The sequence below is a fragment of the Echinops telfairi genome, unplaced genomic scaffold, assembly GCF_000313985.2.
Source record: "Echinops telfairi isolate 266 unplaced genomic scaffold, ASM31398v2 ScPeMD7_7472;HRSCAF=8510, whole genome shotgun sequence".
Taxonomy (NCBI): Eukaryota; Metazoa; Chordata; class Mammalia; order Afrosoricida; family Tenrecidae; genus Echinops; species Echinops telfairi.
The window spans coordinates 1,326,775-1,352,504 of NW_022111376.1; the positions used below are offsets into that span (position 1 = coordinate 1,326,775).

General features: G+C 39.9%; 1 protein-coding gene across 2 annotated transcripts in view; it reads right to left on the minus strand.

Moving 5' to 3' along the window:
- Positions 1-1,590: 1,590 nt before the first annotated feature.
- Positions 1,591-25,730, minus strand: part of BRCC3 (BRCA1/BRCA2-containing complex subunit 3) — a 40,883-nt gene continuing 16,743 nt past the window's right edge. For both annotated transcript variants that reach the window (XM_004717535.2, XM_045285448.1), the window contains 4 exons: positions 9,026-9,157; positions 8,514-8,557; positions 4,387-4,555; positions 1,591-3,035 (listed from right to left, as the gene is read on the minus strand). In XM_004717535.2, coding sequence (XP_004717592.1) covers positions 4,404-4,555; positions 8,514-8,557; positions 9,026-9,157 — 328 coding nt within the window. In that variant the 3' untranslated portion in view covers positions 1,591-3,035; positions 4,387-4,403. The remainder of the gene's footprint in view (positions 3,036-4,386; positions 4,556-8,513; positions 8,558-9,025; positions 9,158-25,730) is intronic.

Sequence of the window (25,730 nt, forward strand, 5' to 3'; positions counted from 1 at the left end):
CACATGGACCTATCCCGATGCAGCCCTGGGTGCTGGAGCAGCCGTGTGGAGACCCCTGCTAGTGCTGAGATGCTTATTTGTTCACTGACTCAGCTTTCCTCCTGCAGTCGGCATCATTGCCTCTGTTTTGTGAGGTGGAGGACTTTGTGGACTGGTGTTGGGTTAATGGGTTAATGTTGGACTTGTGGGCTTGGGCAGCATTGGGTTGGGATGTTTTCGTGATGCACACTTTCCTTACATAAAACTCTCTTATACATGAGTTGCTGTGGATTTGTTTCTCCTAAGTACCCAGACTAACACACTTCCTAATTATAATCTTTTTTTTTTCAATTTTTTTTCTTGTTTTGTCTCCGTTATTGTTGGTTTTCTCTACCTATATAAGATAGGCATGGGAAGCAAGCTCGAGGAGAAAGAAAAGGAACCAACAGTTCCAGAGGGACCTGGGCTACAGAGAAGCTCCCAGTAAAATGATATTTTAATAAAATAATAAATTCAGTACCAACAGTAAAAAAGTCCCGTGCGAGGTGATATCTCAGTGTTGTTTTAATTTGTATTTCTTATTGCTAATGACCACAAACATTTCTTCATATGGTTACTGGTAACATGGATGTCATCTCTGGTAAATTGTCTATTCATGTCTCGTGCCCATTTTTAAATTGGATTATTTGTATTTTTCTTGCTAACATACTATAGTTTTCTATCGATTTGGGAGATTGGCCCCTTCTAGTGAAGGGGATTATTTGGTGTGTCTGAAAAAGTGTGTCTATAGTTACTAGAGCATCACTTCTTCTAGAACCTCTCAGTGGACAGAGTAAGAAAATGTCTGTATGTGTGGTGCAGTCATTTATCAGATATGGCTCTTCTAGCCAAACCCTTTGAAACGCCCACCAAACAACTGATGGGACCATGCAGATTGGGTGTCATGTTTCCCTGGTGGGTCTGAAAACGTGAAGGTGGGGAACATGGTGACAGATTATATGATTCAGGTGTGAGTGATTGCTAACAGAATTGTGATTGTAAACACGTAGAACTCATGGTCAAGTTTGCCATCCACTGGGTATAAAATGAGCCATCTCAGATGCAGGAACAGGGGTCTCATTACCATAAAGAAGATAAGGAGGAAAGTATGTCCTAAGGATACAGAGCCTTGCATATGCTGAACCTCCTTGATCCAGTAGACAGAGAGCTGACGCACCAGAGAAGTGGAGGAGCAGGGTAGCAGCAGAAATAGCAGCAGCAAGAGTATTAGACAGTGTTGAGCCTCTCAGCCCACAGATTGAGTAAAGCTGAGTGTTTTTGTGTTGGAGACTGGTTTGTGGAAAGGGATGTCTCCAGGCACTTCACTGGAGGAACTATGTTTGCTGACTCAGACAAGGCTTATGGTGGAGTAGAGTGTCCTTTGGGCATTTATTGGCAGTGCTAAAGGAGGTGACCAAAAGGGGTATAGTTGTATGTAGGACACAATATTCTGTGTGAAGATAATGGAGACTGTTGCAAGCGGTAAAGTAATAACAGACCTTGGTGGCCATCTACTATAATCTGTTCATTTTGTACTCAAAGAAAATGAGGCCCAGAAAGATTAGAGAGGGATTTGTAAAAAGAGTCAAACCATTTTATTCCTTGCATTTTTTATTACCCTCTTATTTTATAAAATAAGTATCAAAATTCCTAGTTTCTTGATTAATGCTTGTAACTTTTTATTTTGCAATTATAGATGTACAGGAAATTGCAAAGATAGTACAAAGATTGCCATGTACTCTTTACCTAGCTTTCCCAAGAGGAAAGATCTTGCATAATAACAGGACAACTTCAAAATGAAAAACTGACAACGGTACAGTAACTATTAACGAGACTATAGAACGTATTCAGTTTCACCATATTTTACATGCATCCATAGGTGTGTGCATGTCCATGTTAGTCTATTCAATTTTAACACAGGTATAGATTTGTGTAATTACATCAAGAAACAGAGCCGTTCAACTCCCTTTTATACCAGTTCTCGTCTCTAGCTCCCACTCATCCGTTCTTCATTCCTGAAAGGGCTATTTCCACTTGTGGGCTACTGCAAAGAAAGCAGTTAGAAACAGTTGGACACAGCTTTCCTTGCTCTGAGATAAATGTGAAGGAGCATAATGACTGGTCACATGTTAAGTGGATGTTTAACTTTAAAAGACATTTCCAAATTCTTTTCTTGAGTGGTTGTACTGTTTTAATTTCCCATTAGCTAGATGAGATATATTGTTTTCAAAGGTCCAGTTTTTCTGTTCAAAATTCAACCGTATTTGGTTTTATCACTATTTTTTTCCCTTTAGCCATTCTGATAGATGTGTAATGACAACACAATGTGATATTAATTTTCTATTTCCCTGTCAACTAATGGTATCCAACATTTTTCCATGTTTACTCCCACTCACAAATCTTCTTCATTGAAATATCTATTCATGTCTTCTCCCCAGTTCCTGACTTTTTTTACTTTGGAGTTTTAATCATTCTTTGTATTTTCTAGATTGGTCAGATATATCAAAGGTTTATATATAAGTTCCCTCAATTTGTAGCCTGTCTTTTCCTTTTCTTTCGTTCTTTACAGAGCAAAAATTTTTAATTTGGACGGAATCCAATATGTCAATGCTTTACTTTTGAGGTTCAAGCTTTTACGGGAAAATGTAAGAATTGATTGCTTGCCCTAGATCTAAATGTTTTGATATCTTGCATTTACGTTCACAGTTCATTTTGAGTCACTTTTTTTAAAAATGAGGTGGTTTAGGTTGAAATTCATATCCTTAAAGGGCGGATGGGTGCCCACTTGTGAACAAGGCTATCCTTTCCTCTGTTTGATTGCTTTTGCACCTTTGTCAAAATTACTTGGGGCTATTTGTATAGGTCTGTTTCTGTGTGTCCATCCTCCGCCAATTGTCTTCATTATTGTGGCCTTATGTGGTGAGTCTTGAAATCAGCTTTCTGTGAGTCCTCCAATTTTCTACGTCTTCACAATGGATTTAGTATGATTCATTTTACATCTGGGTATTTTGCCTTTCCTATAGAGGAAGAAAAGAATAGAGAACAACTGTGGCTGAGAGGAATCAGACACCCCATGTGATTTCAAACTTCAGTATGACTCAGACTCAGCAGATTTCTAGGCTCCATCTCCCAGAGCTTGACCTCCAAGTAATTCTGAGGCAAATGGTTCTAGATTAGACTTTGAAACATAAGAATAACAATAACTCAAGAAGAAACAAATATTTTAAAAAACAAACCCAGTTATCACCCTTTCTTATCATCGTTGGGGTTAGAGCTCTCTTTGCTTTCTTTTTTACCTTCTCCCAATCCTAACTTCAACTTCTAGTGTACAATGGGCCTACTAAAAGAACTTTGCAAAGCATGATTCTTTTAATACATCCTAAATCCTGATAGTCTCTGGAAAAACACATTCAAATTCTACTAGACGCTGCAAGGAAAATGGTGTTTGCTCAACAGGAATTTCTTTGAGAAACAATGCGTGAGAACGCATATGGTTAAAAAGGGACACAACATGGACTACACCTTTAATAAGTTAGATACTGACAGCTATTGCAGCAAATGTTCTCAGAATATATAAGGGTGTTTCAAAAGCTTTGTGGCAAATGGAATTTTCCCACAAACTTTTTGGTGACCTTCTTGGTTTCCAAAATATACACCAGGAAAACATGAGAGACTTGCCTATCTCTCTGATGGCAAAGAGTAGAGGGAGGGTAACGATGAGCTACCTACGTTTCTACTAGCCCTGTTGTGTTTATGACTCAAACACAAATTTGAAACATGAAATTCTTTTCTTTAAGCTAATTCCATGAAAATAAAAACAAAATGAGGGGAAAAAAACATTTAAAATATATTTCCCAGGTAAAAAAGAAATCCAAAGTAAGTATTGCATTGGAAAAATATGCTGCAAAAGACATCTTTAAAAATAAGATACATTTCCCAGACATTTTCCCCAAGATTTGTCTTGCCAATGTACCTTAAAAACATCATGTTCTACAAAAATCATGTTACAAATGCTATTTGCAGGTCAATTATAGGTAGGTGGGTTCAGTCAACAGCTGTAATGAACCTGCCCCAAAAGCATCATTGTAAACACAGATACATAAATATACAAAACTCAAAATATGGGGATAAGAATTGGTCTGTTTGTTCCATATGAGTTGTGTATATCTTCACAGACTATATTTCATACTCATCACCACAAGGTTGATGCTTTGAAACCACCAGCTGCTCTGGGGGAGAAAAAATGAGGCTTTCTGCTCCTACAAAGGGCAGGTCTACTCTGCCATGTAGGGTTGCTAAGAGTTGCAAATGATTCGATGGCTAGGAGTTTGTTTGTCTTGTACATTCAGTACATTGAAAAAATCTTACCCCAGCTCATCTCCGGCTTATTCCAGGGAAGAAAGCTCTCGCATAAGCTCTTCTTTTTCTTGTTGCAACTCCTGCAAATGCTGTTGGTTTTGCTCCAGTCTGTCCTCCAACCACTGCAGGAGAGGCCCGCTGACTGCTGACATCTGACTGCACAGGTTCTTGGTAAATACTTGAACAGAAAAAATCCAAATGTAAGTAACTGGGGGAAAGCGCTGTCCTGCTCCACCAGCATCCTCAACTGTGAGCACAGGAAGAAGTTGGAGGAGAAAGAGCACAACGGTCCATCACAAGCGCTGGGAGGAGATGTTCTTGGGCAAAGACAGAAGAGCGGAACAAAGCAGACACCTGCCCAGCGGGAAACCTGACTGAGAGAGCAGATAGACGGCCAGCTCCTTATTCCTCCAGCAAAAGGAGCCAGGACCCCAGAGGGGGTTCCTTTCCCCAGCCTTTCAGACCTGCCCATCCAGTCAGTGACCACCGCCACCCCCCCAACCGGCGCGCACAGCAGGGTGCTGTCCCATGGAGCTCGGTGGGAAAACTGCTCGTCAAATGTGACAATTCAACTCACCTAAAGCTTTTCTTTCAAATTGAGGAAAAGCCAGAGGGATAAGAGTCAGGAATTTCTTTCATGCTTTACCGTAAATTCATGTGATTAAAATGTGGCCCTTCCTAAGCTTTGGGTGATGGTCAGCTTCGCCGTGAGAATGAATCTAAGGCACTCTTTTGAAACAAATTCCTCTCACAATACAATACTGTTCTTGAAATTACCACTGCTTGTACTTCAGAAAATACCTTTCCAGCGTTTCGTCAAAATATACATCTGTATGTGTGCGAGTGTGTGTGCATGCGCATGCACTTTTGAAAAACAGCTCTATTGGGGAATTTACTCCCCCCCACCCACATAACAATATATCATACACAGCTTTCTGTGTCCAAATATCTAACGTTCCTCTTGAGGGGCTGCACAACATTCATCTGAATAGATGCACAAATTTAATAAGTCCCCTATTGATGGAAATTTCACTAGCATCCATTTTTCGCTCATGACTCACTAATATTCATTTACATGTATGTTTGCATCTTTGTTCTATAACTTTTGAAGGATTTGTTTTTACAAGTGGAATTGTCAGATCCAAGTCCATTTATATTAAAACTGATTATCCTGTATTTTTCAGATTATATACCAAGATATACTCCAAAAACAGTATATGTCAGTGCTCACGTCCCTAATTATTTCTCAATTTTATTACTTTCAGGAGAAAAGAGAAAAATGATAACTTGATTTTAATGTGCAGGTCTTGTATATCAAGGTTAGACAGTATTTCGTTGCAACTGGCTCTTTTATCGGCCCTCTTCGTGTCCTTGGCTCATTTTTCTTAGAATGCTTTTTAATAGTCACAATAGCTAACATTTACTGAGACCTAACTATAGACCAGGCCTTCAGAGTTCTTGACACAAATTACATCATCTAATGCTCACAGTATAACTAGAACAATGGACTTTTTCCTTACTAAGCAGCAGCACATGGGTTAGATAACTTGAACACCTCCCACAAAGGACTTGCATTAGGTTCTACTGTGTGCCCTCAGGCAGGTTATTCAACAGCTCCGATCTGAGTTTCTTCATCTATAAAACAGGACCCCACAGCTCATTTGTAGGCCCCTGGAGATCCCCTTACAGAAGGGTCTCGGGGAGGACACAAGCCAGTCAGGGTGCAATGTAGCAACAATGAAACACACAACTTTCCTCTAGTTCCTAAATGCTTCCTTCTCTCCCCCCCACCCCCATCATGATCGGAATTCGACCTTGCAAGTCTGGCTAGACCAGAGGATGTACACTGGTACAGATAGGAAATGGAAACACAGGGAATCCAGGGCAGATGATTCCTTCAGGACCAGTGGTGTGAGTGGCGATACTGGGAGTGTAGAGGGAGGGTAGGTTTGAAAGGGGGAATTGATTACAAGGATCTACGTGTCACCTCCTCCCTGGGGGATGGACAACAGAAAAGAGGGTGAAGGGAGACGTCAGACAGGGCAAGATACGACAAAATAATAATTTATAAACTATCAAGGGTTTATGAGGGAGGGGAGAGGGGGGAGGGAGGGGAAAAATGAGGACCTGATGCCAGGGGCTTAAGTGGAGTGGAAATGTTTTGAGAATGATGAGGGCAATGAATGTACAAATGTGCTTTACACAGTGATGTATGTATGGATTGTGATGAATTGTATGAGCCCCTAATAAAATGATTAAAAAACCAAACAGGACCAATAGTAGTATCGACTCTCACAAGCTTAGCTTTTAAAGATCATGACTGACAATTCAATTTTTCTGGAAAGCGCCTATAAAAGTCCAAAAGTTATCAATTTAAATCTGTCGGTCTTGCCTTACATGACGGCAGGGTTTCAGGTAACACTTAGGCCATCATCTCCCCAGATTCTGAAAAAATATCCTTTCTTCTTATGTTTGTTTCGCTTAAACAAACAAACAATGCTTTATTGGGGTATACTTGGCAAGCAAAATATGCACCCACTTACCATTTACAGATCAATGAGTTTTCATAAATCTAAGTATATTTTAAAATATATTCAACTGTCTGTCACTACAAAAGTTCCCTGTGCCATTCTCCGGGCAGCCCTTCCACTCCTGATCCGCTGGCTGTCACCACAGGTCCCTTTTCCCTGCTCATGAATGTCAACGTAAGGACACGGCCTTTGTGCCAGGCTTCTTGTACTCAGCATGTTTTTGAGATTCACCCAATTGGTGTGTGTATTAGAAATCTATTCCTTGATTGCTTTTACGGATGTACAGTGTATGAATGTATCACACTCCACTTATCTATTTATCCATCGATGGATATTTGGGTTGTTTGTATAAGCTTTTGGCTACTAGGATTGATGCTGTTACAAATCTTCATATACAGGTTTTTGTGTGCACAGAGCTTTGAATTTCTCTAGGAGAGGAACTGGTTGGCATTTGGTAATCATAATCGCCAAACTCTTTTACAGAGTGGTCATACATACTAAACGGTGAAAGTTGAAATATCTTTGGCATTATTTCTGTAGAAGGCCTGTGGTGGGAATCTGCACTTCCTTCAAATGGAAGTCTGGAAAGCTTAATATTGTCTCTTTGGCCAAGCAGTAAACCTAGTGTCTGAAACAGAGCCCAACAGAGGGTAGCCATTCTACTGCTGAGTGAATGAATGTATTAACAGACTGGCCCAACCTTTGTGAATAATCTTCCAATTGGTTAGAAGTAACATCCTTGTCAAATATAAAGTCTTATCTTTAATGAGCCTATTTTGGAACTCTACTCAGTTCCACTAATCTATTTATACATGTTTGAGCTGTTATTATCCTTTTTATGTGGCTATGTATTACCTCTTTGTCCATGTCTTACCTGTAGGCAGAAATGACAGAAGAGACTAAACCATCTCTTTTTTTCCTTCCTTAAAATAATTGCTGTAAACATTCTCTGACTTCCTCACTGGTCACTAGTCTGAAGTCAGGGTTAGCCAGATAGAAGGGATGGATGGGTGAGTATGTCTGTTGGGGAAAGGGACTTGGTATAGATATTAAGCTTTCTGCTCCTTGGGCTTGTACACAAGTTTCTTCTGTATTTATTGATGTGGAAAAGATATTTTTCCCCTTGCACTCTCATCTGTCTTTCTGTAGATTGATAAATCTACCTATTTATCAACCTGTCTAATCTTTCAACCCTTACAACAGGCAAGTAGTGGTATGCTGGGGCTGCTAAGACTCAAATATTAAAATTTCAGGAAGTTCGCAAGCTAGTTGATGTCAAGACAGTAGCTTGACATCAGCCATGGTAGGGTTATCACACCATGGAAATTGGAAAACACTAAAACAAGGGCCTGCCTCACTCCGAGAGCTGATAGTTAAACACCTATCAACACCACTAAGTATGTAGATAATAAAGCTTATCCCATTTTTCTTGACTTATTCCAGATAGCACAAAACAAAAAACAGGAACAGGCTTGATGGCAAAGCTCTTGGAAAAGGAGACTCAAGAATAACTGGTACCCATTACTTCAATCGTTTAAACTAATTTTACTTCTGTCAGCTGAATATTTCAGGGATCCCTCCTCACACTCATAAAGAAAACCTTACCGGAACCATTATGGATCTTGGTTACTGAGTCCAGATGAGTAAGGCTAAAATGACAAAATGGTGGAGGTTAGTGGCAAACAAACAAACAGTGCAGTAGGGCAAACAAAATAGTCATGGGCCATTAAAAATGGCAAGTTGTATCAGACCTTTGCCAAATGGATGAGATGGACATGTGTGGCTTAAATTCCCATAGTGTTAAGATGTTAAGGATTGTTGGAATGTGATTTTATTCAAAAATTCAAGAGACACACATCATTTTGAAGTGATTGTCTCTCACGAAGCCTTGGGCATCTGTTAAGATGGTGTTTCTTTTGGTTTTACAGCATCTGTGCTCTTGCAGGATCCAAAGTGAAATGGGACAGGTGCAAATGTTAAAGAAATTGTTATCTACCATGCGAGAAGTATTATGAGGGAAACGAATTTAAGACACAGCAGTGGTGCTGCTCAAGGTAAAAGGGCGGAAGAGACTAGGGTCCTGAGGAGGGCAAAAGCCAGGACGGGAGATTCTCTACCTGTGGATCCTCCTGTATGCATCCTGCTCCTCCTGGCACAGGATCTTGGGTAACTCTACTGCTGATTCAAGGCACACTTTCCCAATGGTGACACGAGGCACAATATGGATTGGGATTTCAATTCTCTCATACCTGAAAGGCAATCAGCTCAGGTCAGCCTTCAGCCCAGGATCAGAACTTTGCTGTAGTTTTAATGGAAAATTTAGAAATGTTTACTACAAAGACTCAATACTCCTATCATTTATTTTTGTGGCTCAACTTCAAAAAGAAAGCATTCATACTAGCTTTATTTGTGAAGAAATCCAGAGGCCCAGTTGCACAGTCAATATTTTCTAATCCCATAGACAGTCTTATGTAAATTTCATGAAGGCCTTGGGAGCTCAGGAAGTTGTCAGGGACACTGAAGAGGTTCATCACAATGCCTGTGGCAGAGGTACCGCAAACTTGCCAATGACTCCAGCAGATTCACTCCAGAGTTGGGATTACTTACATAACTGCTCACTTGTTCTAACCCAGACTTCACCAATAGAGGAGTAAATATGTAAGAAATTCACAAATACTTGTAGGAGTAGGAGAAACAGATTATTGTTAACAGTCCAACCAATTGACCTATTTCTATGGCTCCCCTCAAACACACCTAAATTCCAACTAGCAGTGAGCTCTGTGGCATGTCCAGGCAGATAGATGCCTGGAGATGTGAAAAGGAAGCATCGCCCATAAGCACTTGGTGATAAAGTAACACAGGACCTGGCTTATCCCTCTTTTTTTCCCACCTAGTAGTGTGACTGGTCTCCATACCAAAACCTAGATGGAACACACACAATGGGGAATGACCACACTTCTCCCCCCGCAACCCACAGAGAAAGAGGAATTCGTGAAACCGTATACCATAGCTATACGGTTTTCAGAAAGCCCTTTGAAGTAACACATAGTGATTATGATTACTAGTAGTTCCATAAACCTTGAAGAAATCAATCTATTGATGCTACTGGTTTGGTTGGCAGGACTTCCTGTGGAGTTTGTCAGGACCACGAGCAAAATAGTTCCAATGGTCCATTGGCTTCGGAGAAACAGCCTCATAAATTCTAAGAGCGAACGCTAGAGTGTCTCTCGGCTTACTCAGGACCACACTGCGAGGACACGGTATGCCACACTTTTGTTTCTGTGAATGACAGACTAGGTGGTGAAGACCTGAACAACTGGACCAAGTAAGACAGCATTGATGGTCCTAGGAATTCTCTCCCAGCTTGGGAGATGGTTTTTATACACAGAGGAATGCCTTTGATGGAGGGGTGGATTTTGTCTTTCAGGAGACCATTCACCCCCAAGGAAGCAAAGGGTGGTGACTTGATTCACATCTCTTAGTAAGATGGGAACTCAGAGTGCCTCCCACTTTAGTCCTGTCCATTAGCAGAACAGAGAACTCTCCCTCACACCATCAAGCCTAGAGGCTACATTTCAGAATACATCACATAAGGGATTATAGCTAGAAGGGCCACACTGACTATATCTCACCAGGGAAATGCAAAGGAAAGTCACAAGGAGATACTAGCACATCACACTTGTCAGGATGGCTAAATAAATGTCAGAAAATGTCAATTGTCAACGAGGCTGTAGAGTCAAGAGAGCTCTCATATTACTGTGCAGGTCTAAATTTGTACAAGCACTTTAGAAAATTGCATGGCATAATATACTAAAGTTCAGTGCAGGAAATCCACAGGATACATCCAAGATCCATCCCTAACTTTGTCTTTAAGACGCTGTTGTTAAGTCGAACCGGAGCTGTGATGGCACTGCTGTGATGGCACTGCTCCCATAGAGTTACAGTCTCAGAGACTCAAGAGGGGGCAGTTCTACCCCCTCCTATGGGGCCACTAGGAGTCGCAATGGACCCAATGACAGTGAGTTTGAGTGTCGCTGTGAAATAAGCACTGAACTGACAATGCCAAGGTTGACAGCTGGAAACCACGGGCCTCTGTGTGAGAAAGACCAGGTCATCTGCTTTAGTGAAGATTGAGTCTAGGTCACTATGAGTTGGAAGCAACTTGATGGCAGTAAGTTTGGAGTTTGTTAACTGCACAAGGCGCCTTGGTGGCACAGGGGTTAAAGTTCTTGGCTGCTAACCTAAAGACTGGCGGTTCAGACTCACTAGCTGTTCCACAGAAGACGTGGCCATTTGCTTTTGGAAAGAACCACTACGGGGCAGTTCTACTCTGCCCTATGGATCACTACGAGTCAACCCCGACTCCATGGCAGTGGATTGCAAGGCATTAAATTAACTGAAGCCAAGCAGTTGGTTCTGGCTCATTGCAACCCTATAGGACAGTGCAGAACTGCCCAGCGTGCTTCCAAGGCTGTCCATTTTATGGAATCTTTCTCCCACGGAGCAGCTGACCTTGCAGATAGCCTAATTACTGAGCCACCAAGGCTCCTCAAAACGTCCACCCCACAGAAATGAACGCCCATCAGGAGGCATGCATAAGGTTTATTCCATAGCTTTATTTATATTAGCCCCAAACTGGAAATAACCCAAATGCTTAACCGGAGAATGGATGAATAAATAATGGTAAATTATACAGCAGTTGAAAAGAACTACTGGTGTACACAGCAACATGGGTGGATCTCACAGATAATATGTTGAGTGAAAATGACGTACACAAAACTGTACTAACTGTATTTGTCCATTTATATAAAACTCCAATACTAAAAAGGAATCAATTTTGTTAGAAGTCAGAATCATGGTTCTCGTTGGAAAGGAAGGAAGAGGCTGCAGGAGAGCTGGGGTTTCTAGAAATGTGTCACAGTTCCACAGGCAGGCATCTGAGTTGTGGTTCCACTTTGTGAAAAGTGATAGATCCGAACACTTCTAATTTGTAAATGCTTTGCTACATGTACTATGCTGCAACTGAAAAGCTCAATTTAAAATAAACATGTCCAAACCTCGAGTATGCTGGAGCTCACAGGTTAGTCGTATCTCAAAAGTCAACAAGTATTTGAAGCCTACAGCTGCGAGGACATTCAACAAATATGTTTTGAGCATAAGGTGCACAGTGGCAAAAAACAAAACAAAACACCACAGCCTTTGTTTTAAGGAGCTTGCATGACGGTAGAGACAAAACATTGGGAGTTGAGCATATCATAGAAAAACCAAACCAAACCAACTGCCGTCGAGTCAAATCTGACTCAAAATGACAGAGGAGAAACACCCCTATGGGTTTCTGAGACCATCAGTGTTGACAGGAGTGGAAAGCCTCATCTTTCTCCCAAAGAGCAGCTGGTGGTCTCAAATTGTTGACCTTGCAGTTAGCAGCCCTACATGTAAACCCACTACGCTGCCAGGGCTACCTAAGCACATCAAGTAAGGTGACAGAAGCAGTAGAGAAAAGATGATTAAAAAAAAAAGCAGTGCCAAGCAATAGGTTAGAATATTACTTTCAAAGCTGCATACTACACTCATACCACACATCAAAAAAATTTAATTGGATAAAGTTATTAAATAAAATAATAAAAGATTGAATATACCAATTTGCTTCTCCTGCTACCAAGTCATTTAAAATTACAGGAAAAAATACATAAATGTGGAAAAAAAGTTTTAAATCTTTAATGTCATTAGGAGATAAGAAAGTATACTTTGTTCTCGAAAAATTAAGAGGCATTCCTGAAAGGCGGAAAGTAAATGGGATTGGAATGGTGAGCCAAAGCAGAGCTCAAGGTACCTAGGATAGACCCAGTGGGGATCCTGTATGCAGGCTCCAAACCCAATGCACAAATACTGAGGGCAGAAGGAGTCTTGGGGTAACTGGTACCATACTGATTGGGTAGTTGGAATCTGAGCAACCATTCTAGATGCACCCTCACTCACTGCCCCAGCCCCATCCCTTGAGCCAAGAAATAGGCAACAGAAGTGCCTGCTCTCAAGTAGAAGCAAGGGATATGGGGCATTTGAACATAAGCGGGAGGGTTGGGCCCTGGTGGCAGGCAGTCTCCACATCTAAATAATGAGACAGTGCAAATACTGTCCTCCCATAATCAATGAAGAGAGAAATCACAACAAAAGAGAGGTTTAAGAAAATCTCAAATGTACAATTTTTTAAACTGAGTATAGTAAAAGCATCAAGCAGTTAAAAAAAAAGAATGAAAAAGAGTTCCATCAACAAAGGCACCTGATGAACTAGAATGGCTAGATGTAAATGAGTAAGTACACACTGTAAAGAGAACACATTTTAAAACAAAATTTGATAGGATCACTGGAATTAGAAATGTCCCGTATCGATGAATCCAAAGGCCTGTCAGAGACAGAGTTCACTGAAAGGAAGATGACTTTTGCAATGAAAGGTTTATCAGATAAGAATAATACGGAACTAGATGAAGTCTGAAGTAATGAACTGAAATTAAAAAACTAAGGAATTCTTTTAGCATATAGTGCTAGTGGTCAGAGATGGAGAGTGAGAGCTAAAGGTCAAGAAATAAGTAAAATACACCCATATTTAACAGCAGTAACCAAAGAAGAGATAATCCATAAAAAATTGGATGAGCAAAAAATATCTATGGTGTATATTAACAATAAATAATTGGAAACAAAAATATATCATTTACAATTGCTAGAAAAAAACACAAAAGCCCTAAAATACGAAGTTATTATTGTTGTTCCCATGGCATGACTACAACAAAACATAGATAGGATTTGTATATTTTTAATTATAAAAATCACGATGAAAGAAAACATGTTAAGTAGACATGAGAAGATATTTAAAACACCCAAATTGAACTTCCAGACATGAAAACGTCAATGCCCAATATAAAAAGTACACTGTATAGAACTCATGGGAAATTGAACTGCAGAAGAAAAATGAGCAAGCTTGAAGATAGACACAGAAATGACACAATATAAATTACAGATAAAGAAAAGACAAGGTAGAGAGGAACAAAGGATGACTGCAATAGAAAAATAGTTTCAAAGCATTGAAAGAAAGCCAACCTGCAATTTGTAAAAAGTATTGTGATTTGGGTGAAAGTTTACACAGCAAATAGATTTTCCATTCAACAATTCAGACACATTGTGATTTGTGCACTTGATTGCAGTCCTCACAATACAAAAGCACCCTTACTGCCTTCTGAGCGCTACCCCTGGGCCAATGGTACACTTTGATCGCCTATGGCTGCTGGTTCTACTTCCCTGCTGTTTTTGTTCACCTTAAACTCTAAGGCTTAGAGGCCAATCATTTGCTTAAAAGTTGAACCAACAGGGGTGAGTTCAGTTCCAGGCCTGAAGGCTATCTAAAAACTGTGGTATTGGAGGTTTCACCAGTTTGTACCACACTAGTAAACCTAGTATTATTTTTATATTATTATTATTTTTTTTTATGAGTTTGAGTTTTGTTCTACCTTTTTCTCCTACTCTATCTAGGATCTCCGACTCTGTTCATTTTCAGAGCTGTAAGCAATGGTAGCTGGGCACTACCTAGTTCTTCTGGTCTCAGGGCTGTGAAAGCTAGGGCTCAAATGATCCCAAGCTCATTTAGAATAATTTTCTTCACTCTTCTTTGCTTTAGATAGGGAGAGACCAATGGCTGTTCATAAGCTTTTAAGACCCTAGTTGCAGGTCAGTCCCACATGACAATAATTGAGCCAAAAATGGCAATAATTCGGATGTTAGAAATAATACTATAAACATAAAAGCAACTAATAAAAATGACACAATGAAGAACTATAACTAATAAGCCAACAAGAGATAAAACAGGATCATAAAATTTACTCAATATGTCCAAAACAAAAGAGAAAAAGAAGAAAAAGCAGGTGAGACAAATAGAGAAACTAATAGCAAGATGGAAATTTTATACCCAGCCACATTAATAATCTTATTAAATGCAAGGGGACTGAATATACCAACTAAAAGTCAGCGATTGCCCCTTTGAATTTTTTTTTAAAGTTCAACTACATAGTACTAGAAAGGAGCCCTGGTGGCAAAGTGATTACACTTTGGGCTGCTCCCTGCAAGGTCAGCAGTTCATCACTACCAGCTGCTCGGTGGCAGAGGGACAGGGCTTTCTATTCCCGTCAAGAGTTCCGTCTCAGAAACTCACACGGGCAGTGCTACTCTGTCCTGTCAGGTCACTGTAACTCAACGCTGACTTGATGTCAGGGAATTATATACTGCTAGAAGAATCACACTTCAAACCGAAGGACACAAAGAGTTTACAAATAAAAACGATCATCTTATTAATAATAATCCAAAGAGAGTTGGTGTTAGCTCTATTAATATATGTTCCTTAGAGGCAAGGATGGAGAGGCTTCGTCTTACATACTTTGGATATGTCAGGAGAAACCCGTCTCTGGAGAGAATATCATGCTTGGTAAAGCGGAGGGGTCAGTGACAGAGATGGATGGACACAGTGGCTGCAACAATGGGCTCAGACATAGGAACAACTGTGAAGATGGTGCAGGACTGGGCAGTGTTTCATTCTCTTGTGCATGTGGTCTTGTGTATGGGTCAGAACTGACTCAATGGCAACAAATAACAACAATACTTATAGTAGAAGGAATATATAAATCTCAAGTCAATTACCACAGCTTCCATATAAATGAAAAGAAACTAGAAAATGAAGGGGGAAAATGAGGCTCAAAGTAAGCAGAACACCAATCAGAACAGAAATTAATGGAACAATAAAGAAAATCAGTCAATCCAAAGTTGATTTTTTCCTTGCAAATATCAATAAAATTGCTAAACCTCTAGCCATACTTATCAGGAAAAAAAAATCACCAATATAGGCGTGAAAAAGAAGACACAAATTGCCAATATGGTAATTAGAGAAATGGCATTACTAGAGACTCTATAGATAATAAAAGGATAAGGGAATAGTATGAACAACTCTATGCCCACCCCCCGAAAATCAACAATTTAGGTGAAATAAATTAATTGAAAGACTCAAATTGCCAAAGCTCATTCAGGAAAAAAAAAAGATAACCTGAATAGTCCTGTACCTATAAAAGCTTCCAGCAAAAAAGCCTTTAGGACCAAAGGGCTTCACCAAATATGCAAGAAAGAAATGATATCAATTCTACAAAATTAAAGAGGAGGTACTACTGTGCAGTTCATTTTCTGAAACCAGCATTTCTCTAATTTCAGCCAAAGACTTTACAAGAAAACTATAAACTATATTAAATAATTCTAGATAAAATTTTAGCAAATTAAATCTAACAGTGTTTAAATGGATAATACTTCATGACCAATAGGGTTTATTCCAGAAATATAAGGTTTATTTTACATCAAAAAACCAGTTAATGAAATGCCTCAACATTAACAGACTGAAAAATAAATATATACATATTCATCTCAATAGATAAAGAATGAGCATTTGATAAAATCCAACAAGTACTGTGATGACTCCTTGTAACAGCTTACTGGAGGTATTGATGAGTAGAAAGAAAGCAATCACAAAACAAGAAAAACAAAAGACAGCAGATTAGAAAAGAAGTAAGACTGTCTTACTTACAAAGATGACATGATCATCTATGTTGAAAGTCTTTTCAAAGCTACTAAAATTAACAGGTGAATTTAGTAAAGTTGCAGGATAAAAATTCAATATACAAACAGAAGTCTTCTGTTAATTTTGGCTTCTGAAAGAATTCAGGCCCCCAAAAGGGTATGTACTCTGATTCCATACATATAAAATTCTGAAAATGCAAGCTAATCAACTGTAGCAGCAAATCAGTATTAGCTGGAGCCAGGATGGGGATAGGTGAGAATTACAAAGGTGCACAAGGAAATCTTGAGGGATGATTGTGATTTCACATGCCAAAATTTATCAAATTATGTCGTTTAAACACGAATAGTTCATGATACTCCAATTACACCTTTAAAAAAAGCTGTTAAAAAAAAACCCTGAACCATCACCTTGTGCTAAAAAAAAATCAGGTGGCATTCAACGAACTATTGAACGTGTCAAAAGAACATGGGAGGGCCCTTCACTGGCTGAATCTAAAATAACGTGGGCTTCCAAGTACTGGAATGATAATAATGATATCATTGGAACGATAACAATGGAGCAGAATTCAGGTGTCCACACAGATTTAAATGAATGAACATATAACCAAAGGAGGAAAAATGACACAGTCCTCAGAGGGAAGTGTCAACTAATTAAATGTAGAACATTGGCATATGACAATCATCTTAGTAATAAATGGTAAAAAGAATAATCAGTGAACACTAAAACTTGCCATAAGATATTAACTGCAAAGGGAAAAACCTCGTAGATAAGACCTTATGAAAAAAAAAAAAAAGACCTTATGCACTTGATCAAAGTTGAAATCACCAGTAATGGAACAAATTGTTATCATGTAAACCCTGATGCAAATCATTGGGGAAAATGCATTACTTCTTACCCAAAGTGAATAATTTGCACCAAGTCACTATAAAATATCAACAAATCCAAAATGAAGAACATTTATCCACAATAAATAGCCTGTAGTCGTCAAGAATGTTAAAAATGGATAGGAACTGGAAACACAGGAAATCCAGGGCGGATGAGCCCTTCAGGACCAGTGGTGTGAGTGGCGATACTGGGAGTGTAGAGGGAGGGTGGGTTTGAAAGGAGGAACCGATTACAAGAATCTACGTGTCACCTCCTCCCTGGGGGATGGACAACAGAAAAGAGGGTGAAGGGAGATGTCAGACAGGGCAAGATACGACAAAATAATAATTTATAAACTATCAAGGGTTTATGAGGGAGGGGAGAGGGGGGAGGGAGGGGAAAAATGAGGACCTGATGCCAGGGGCTTAAGTGGAGTGGAAATGTTTTGAGAATGATGAGGGCAATGAATGTACAAATGTGCTTTACACCATTGATGTATGTATGGATTGTGATAAGAGTCATATGAGCCCCTAATAAAATGATTTTTTTAAAAAGACTTAAAAAAAGAATGTTAAAAATCACAAAAGATATGCCCAGTGAAGTAGCATTATGTATGCAATATAGAGAAACATGGAAATATGGCCAAATATTAACATTGGGTAATATGTGTTAGGGTGGATAGGAATCTTTGTACTTTCCCTGAAACGTTTCCATAAAACTGAAATGATCTTGAAACGGAAAATTAAAGAGGATTAACTAAATGAATAAAAACATAAGGATAGTTTCTAAAGCAGAAAAGCAAAACAAATACAACAGGTAACGGAAAACTCAATGCAACAAGTGACAGGAAGGCGGAAAAGAATGAAACTGAAAGCCACTACATGGATAAAGGCACACTTTACACTCACCTCTGAAAAGATAGGTGCTCTGAGTATAAAACTGGAGATCGTATTATAGTTTATTTACAAAAGATCTACCTGAACCAAAATAACTGAGGAAAACTGAAAATAAAGGAATGAAAGTTCTAACAAGCAAATGCTCACACTGAGAAGTAAAACACACAGCAGGCAGTGGCATATTGCTGGCTGTCTACGCCAAACATTCATTCTCACCTTCCTCCTATATACCAGAATACCAATTTTTAGCAAAGGCAGGACCATCTGAAGGAAGCCACTACATTCCCCAGCCAACCTTGTAGCTTACACATGACTTGACTAAATCCTGCCGAAGAGATGGGAATAGAATTTCTTTCTGGGACTTCTGGGAATGTCACTTATTGGAAATTAACTCATCTGGGACAGGTCCCTTTTGCCCTCCTACCTTTACTCTTCCTTCTGGCCCTCCATGGAGATATGTTGGGCGGAGCTCCAGAAGTCCCGTGGTCCAGGAGGGGACGTTAGGAGGAAACCGTATGCCAAGATGGTGAAGCAGAGAGATGGGAGTCTGCTCTCTCATGACAACATAGAGCCCTGGAATACCTATCTCCAGAGTTATTTACATGATTTTATCATTTTATTAAGGACTCACAACTCTTATCACAATCCATACATGCATCAATTGTGTAAAGCACATTTGTACATTCATTGTTCTCTTCATTCTCAAAACATTTGCTCTCCACCTAAGCCCCTGGCATCAGCTCCTCATTTTCACACTCCCTCCCCACTCCCCGTTCCCTCATGAACCCTTGATAATTTATAAATTATTATTTTGTCTTCTCTTGCGATTTTATTTCTTATTTTTCTAAAGGAAAGAACTAGGAGGCAAAAGACATTTATAGAGGTATAAATACAGGCACACACATATGTAAATATATAATGATAGGGATATAGGTCTATGAACATATATTTATGTGTTAAGTATGAAGGTATCAGATGATTGGGCCTCTACTTAAGCACTTCCTCAACTCAAGAACACTTTGTTCTAATAACCTGGCATTCTTTGATGCTCACCTTCCTGACATGATCGCTGAAGACAGAATGGGTGTATAAGCAAATGTGGTGAGGAAAGCTGATGGTGCCCAGTTATTACAAGGTAATATCGTCTGGGGTCTTACAGACTTGAAGTTAATATAGTGTCTGGGGTCTTAAAGGCTTGAAGTTAAACAAGTGGCCATTTAGCAGGGAAGCAACAAAGCCTCATGGAAGAAGCACACCAACCCATATGATCATGAGGTGTCAACAGGATCAGGTATCAGGCATCAGAAGACCCAAAACAAACAATCATATCGATGTAAACATGGGGAGCCGGAGTGGAGACCCCAAGTCCTTCTGTGGACAATTAGACATCCCTCACAGAAGGATCACAAGAAAGGAAGAGTCAGCCAGGATGCAGTATAGCACCAACAAAACACACAACATTCCTTTAGTTCTTTAAGGATTCCTCCCCCCACTATCATGACTCAGTTTTATCTTACAAATCCAGATAGACCAGAGCATGTACACTGGTACAGATAAGAACTGGAAACACACACACACACACACAAAAAAACTGGAAACACACGGAATCCAGGACAGATAAACCCCTAAGGAACAGTAAAGGGAGTAGTGATACTATGAGGGGAAGGGGAAGGTGGGGGGAGAAATGGGGAACCAATCACAATGATTGACGTAGAACCCCCACCCGGGGAGACAAACAATAGAAACATGGGTGAAGGGAGACAGGGGACAGTGTAAGATATGAAAATAATAATAATTTAGCAAGGGTTCATGAGGGGGGAGGGAGGATAATGTTTTGAAAATGATGATGGCAACTTATGTACAAATGTGCTTGATACAATTGATGTATGGCTTGTTATAAAAGCTGTGAGAACCCACAATAAAGTGATTTATAAAAATAAAGTGTTTTTCTAACTATGCAGATGGCAGATGAACCTAATCATGATAGACAGGAACAATCAATATTCTTTAATTCAAATCATAAAAACAAATAGAGACAGGAAAATTATTTCATACTGAGTGAAGAAAAAGACAGCAGGAAAAATTAATAGTTATGAACCATCATGTACTAAAAACATAGCTTCAACATACATAAAGCAAACCCTGACTAAAATACAAGTAGATAAATTTACCATTATGATGCAAAATTTGTACATGCCTATCTCAGGTATGTATAACCAAAAACATAAGCAATGAGAAAGCTATCAGGACCTGACTTATATGACTTAACATGCTTATTTTTATAGGGATATACCGTAAGTAACTCTACTCCAGAAATGATACACATAATTTTGAATTCAAGTAAAAAAGTCACAGAAATTGATCATGTTCTGTCGAGGGCCAGATAGTAAGTATTTTAAGCTTTGTGGGCCATTGGGTCTTTGCCACAACTATTTAACTGTGAGGCTTTAGCTGGAAAGCAACCATAGATAGTATATAGATTTTTAACTCCTGTTATAGGTAACAGAGAGATATTTTTAAATGTCCAGAAAGCGTTTATCACACAGGCCACAGTCAGCTATCATAATGTGGTTTTATATTAGAATTAAAAACAATAAAGCCCCAACTTTATGCATATAGACATTTTAATGAAGCAATGGAATAGGAGGAGATGGGTAAGCAAAATAAAAATGAATAAATAATTTAAATCAGGGGTAAGTGCCATAAAGAAAATAAAGCAATTTAAAAAATAAATTACATACCTCTTCAAAAAAAAGACGTTAATGAAATGTACAAATTTCTAGATAATTACGCAATACCATAACTGACTTAAGAAGGTTAAAAAAAACAAACTTTTAAGGAAGAGATCATTCTACTTTGATACAACTTTCCCCAGGGCATTCAACAGGCACAATAATAAAACATATAAAAATAAATAGCTAAGAGGGGAAACTGCGTCTTCAAAGGAATATTTACAATAGCAAAACAAAAAACCTAGACCAGACATCATGAATTTGTAAATAAGAATAGGATGTCCTCTACCATCCTAGAAGTAATAGTAACTTCAAGAAAAAGAAATATGAGGGCAATGAATGTACAAATGTGCTTTACACAATTGATGTATGCATGGATTGTGATGAGTTGTATGAGTCCCTAATAAAACGATTAAACCCCCCCAAAAAAATTATGTAATTACCACACCCCTTGTACAATTCAAACTTCCAAAAAAAAGGAGAAAGAAACGGGATACAGATTAAAAAGGTAGAAACAAATTGTGATTCTGTATAAATGGTCTGATTCTGTACGTAGAAAAAAAAGACACACAATTAGAATTAACTAGATTTAGCTAGGTGATTGAGCACAAGTTCTATATATATCTCAGCAACAAATAGAAAATAAACTCTAACACATGATACCACTTATATAATAGCTTTACAATTTTTTTTAGCAAACATAAAAAAATCCAGGAACAAGGGGACTTCCAAGAAGATGGCGACAGAGTAACACAAACCAGTGGGACACAGAATTCAACCCAGGAGAATTGCTTAGAGGGAACTTCAACACTGCTGGAACACAGGAGGAGCATCATAAAGATAACTAGGCATACCCGCAAGGTTTTGAGGGGCTGGGGGCTTTGGGCTTATCACAGTGGAGGCTGGCTATGGCTTGACCTTAGCCCCGCCACTATCTCTGCCGGAGCCGGGACCATTTGGAGCCCATATGGGGGCTTAATCTCAACACAGCCACAGTTTGCCACCACCTGCCTCGGGGCAGGGACTAAAGGAATGCAGCTCCATAGGCAGGGATCTGGGTTCTGCTACACTGTTACTTTTGTTTCCCTCTCTTCTCTCTATCCCCCCACAGTCTTGGAGGGCTGCACAGGGGCTTTTTCTCAACAGAGCCACAGCTTGCCATCACCTTTGGCAGGGACTAAACCGTTGCAACTATAAGAGCCACATGATAATATCGATAGATGCAGAAAAAGCATTTGGCAACATCCAACACCAATTCTTGTCTAAGACACTTGAAAAGATAGGAATGGAAGGAAAATTCCTCAAGACAATACAAGCTATATATGAAAAACGAACAGCCAACGTGGTAGTCAATGGAGAAAAGACTAACACAATCCCACTGAAAGAGGGGACCAGACAAGGATGCACCTTGTCCCCACTCATATTTAATATCGTGCTGGAGGATTTAGCTAACAGCATCAGGCAAAGAAAAGACATCAAAGGTATTCATCTGGGGAAGGAAGAGGTGAAACTATCGTTATTTGCAGATGATATGATTTTATATATGGAAAATCCCAAAAGCTCCACAAGGGGAGTACTGGAAGCAATAGAGTAGCTTGGCAGAGTGGCAGGACACAAGATCAACAAACAGAAATTCATCGGACTGTTATACACATCGGATAAGACCACAGAGGAGGAGATCAAAAAGGTGGTACCCTTCACAATAGCCAAACACAAATTGAAATTTCTAGGGATGTACCTGACTAAGATAACAAAAGATCTATATGGGGAAAACTACAGAACACTATTACAAGAAACCAAGAGTGACCTCAACAAATGGAAAAATATCCCATGTTCGTGGATTGGAAGACTCAATATAGTCAAGATGTCAGTTCTACCAAAGGCACTATATTAATTTAATGCAATCCCGATATAATTACCCTCATCTTTCTTCAAAGAAATGATTAACAACTTCATATGGAGAGGTAAGAAGCCCAGAATTAGCAGAGAACTCCTCAAGAAGGACACAGTGGGAGGGCTTGCACCACCTGACTTTAGCACATACTATACAGCCACAGTTGTCAAAACAACATGGTATTGATACAATGACAGATACTCAGACAAATACTCAGAAAAGAACTGAAAACTCAGAAATTAAATCATCAGCATACAGACAACTGATCTTTGATAAGGGCCCCCAAAATATCAGATGGGAAGCAGATGCCATGTTTAACAAGTGGTGCTGGAAAAAAGGGATATTTAGCTGCAGAAATATGAAGCAAGACCCTTATCTCACACCATGCACAAGAATAAATTCAAGGTGGATCACAGACCTTGAAGTTAAACCCCAAACTATTAGGGCCATCAATAAGGGAATTGGGACCAACTTGAGAACTTTGGCACAGGGAATACATAGGCTATCAGAAATAGGGAAGGACACAAACACAGAGGAGGCACAAATTGACAAACGGGATATACTGAAGATAAAACACCTGTGTACATGGAAAGAATTCACCACGAGAGTAATAAGAGAGTCCATGGACGGGGAAAATATCTTTATCAATGACACATCAGACAAAGGCCTTATTACTAAAATCTACAATACTCTGATAGCTTCCAAAAAGATAAAAAACGAATTGCCCACTGAGGAGGTGGGCAAAGGACCTGAACAGAAGTTTCACAGGGGCAGAAATCCGAATGGTCAACATACAAGAAAATGTTCGCCGTAAGAGAAATGCAAATTAAAACAACAATGAGGTACCACCTAACATCCTCAAAGATAGCCCAATTCAAAAAATCAGAAAGCAACAAGTGTTGGAGGGGCTGTGGAGAGACGGGAACTCTCATCCACTCCTGGTGGATCTGTAAGTATGTACAACCACTATGGAAATCAACCTGGTGATATCTAAAACAGATGGAAATGGAGTTACCATACGACCCAGCAATCCCCCTACTGGGCATATACCTAGAAGATGAAAGAAACAAACCAAGGCCACCTTCAATGTTCATTTCAGCACAGTTTACAATTGCAAGGAGTTGCAAACAACCCAAATTTCCATCAACTGACAAGTGGATTACAAAGCTGTGGCATATACGTACAATGGAGTACTACGCATCGCTAAAAAGAAGTGATGAACGTATGAAGCACATCGCTGCATGGAAAGAACTGAATGAAATCATGCTAAGCAAAATAAGTCAAGCACAACAGGACAAGTACAACATGAGTCCGTGGAGGTAAGCTTTAAAAAAAATGCAAAAGGAGTATAGGGAAAAAGCTACTGTATACAAACATTCCTGGGGTAAGGACCAGATAATATGGACCAGATCAAAAACAGGGATACACATGGTAGAGAACTAAAAAGGAGGTGGGGAAAGGAAAAAAAGTAATAATAAAAAAGATATGAGCAGCAGGGGCACAGGGCACTAACCCACCCAAGGGGAGGGTATTGTTTATATCTCCACAGGGAAAGAGGGAACAGACTTCAACCCAGTGCTCCAAGATGTGAATTCAACATGCCGGTGTGCAGTAGGGAACCAGTGGAGAGGTCTGGGGGGCCGGCCCCAAGCCCAACTACTACGTGGACACCTGCCCCTATCCCTAGAATTTGTTTCAAAGGACGGCATTGAATCTGCAGCTCCTGGAGAGGGACATATGTGCTCCGAGCACATGGGAGCAGATGAAGGGGGAGGAGGAGACAGTGGAGCACATTCTGGCCCACCAGGCTGTGAGGATGATTTTCCCCATTAGAGTAGCCAGTCCACAGAGAGGACCACATGGCCGGATCCACTATGAGACATAACGTCCCTCACTGACCCATAGCCCTACAAGGGCCAACACTGGAGACACAGTGTGGGAATTGTGCCCAATCTGATCCTGCCACACCGAGGCAAAACACTAAGGGGGTGCAACAGAACAGCAAGGGAACGGAGGGCGAGGTCCCTAGGGAATACTGAAGGTGGACTTTGGGCCAGGGCGTGGTGCCCCAACAGACTGGATTGGGAAACACTCCTAAAGGCTGGCAAAAGATTCTTGAACTAACAAGCTTTTCTTTCTTGTTGTGTTTTGTTTTGTTTGTCACTGATTTTTTGTTTTGTGCATGTTATCTCTGCAGGTCTGTCTAAATAAGATAGGCTGGATGAACAATCTGGAGGAGAAAACAACGGGACCAACAGTTCTGGGGGATCATGGGAGAGGGGAAAGTGGGGGCCATGGTAGTGGTGTTAACAAACCCAGGGACAAGGGAACCAGTGATACAAATCGGTGGTGAGGAGGGTGTGGGAGGCCTGGTAGGGCGTGATCAAGGGTAATGTAACCAAGAGGAATTGCTGAAACCCAGGTGGGGACTGAGCATGATAGTGGGACAGGAGGAAAGTCGAAGGAAATAGAGGAGAGAGCTGAGAGGCAAAGGGCATTTATAGAGGTCTACATAAAGGCATGTACATATGCAAATATATTTATATATGAGGATGGGGAAATAGATCTATGTGCATATATTTAGAGGTTTAGTATTAAGGTAGCAGAAGGACATTGGACCTCCACTCAAGTATTCCCTCATTGCAAGAATACTTTTCTTTTAATAAATTGGCATTCGATGATGGTCACCTTCCCAACACAACCGCTGAAGACAAAGCAGGTGAATAAGCAAATGTGAAGAAAGCTGCTGGTGCCCAGCTATCAAAAGATATAGTGTCTGGGGTCTTAAGGCTTGAAGGTAAACAAGCGGCCATCTAGCTCAGAAGCAACAAA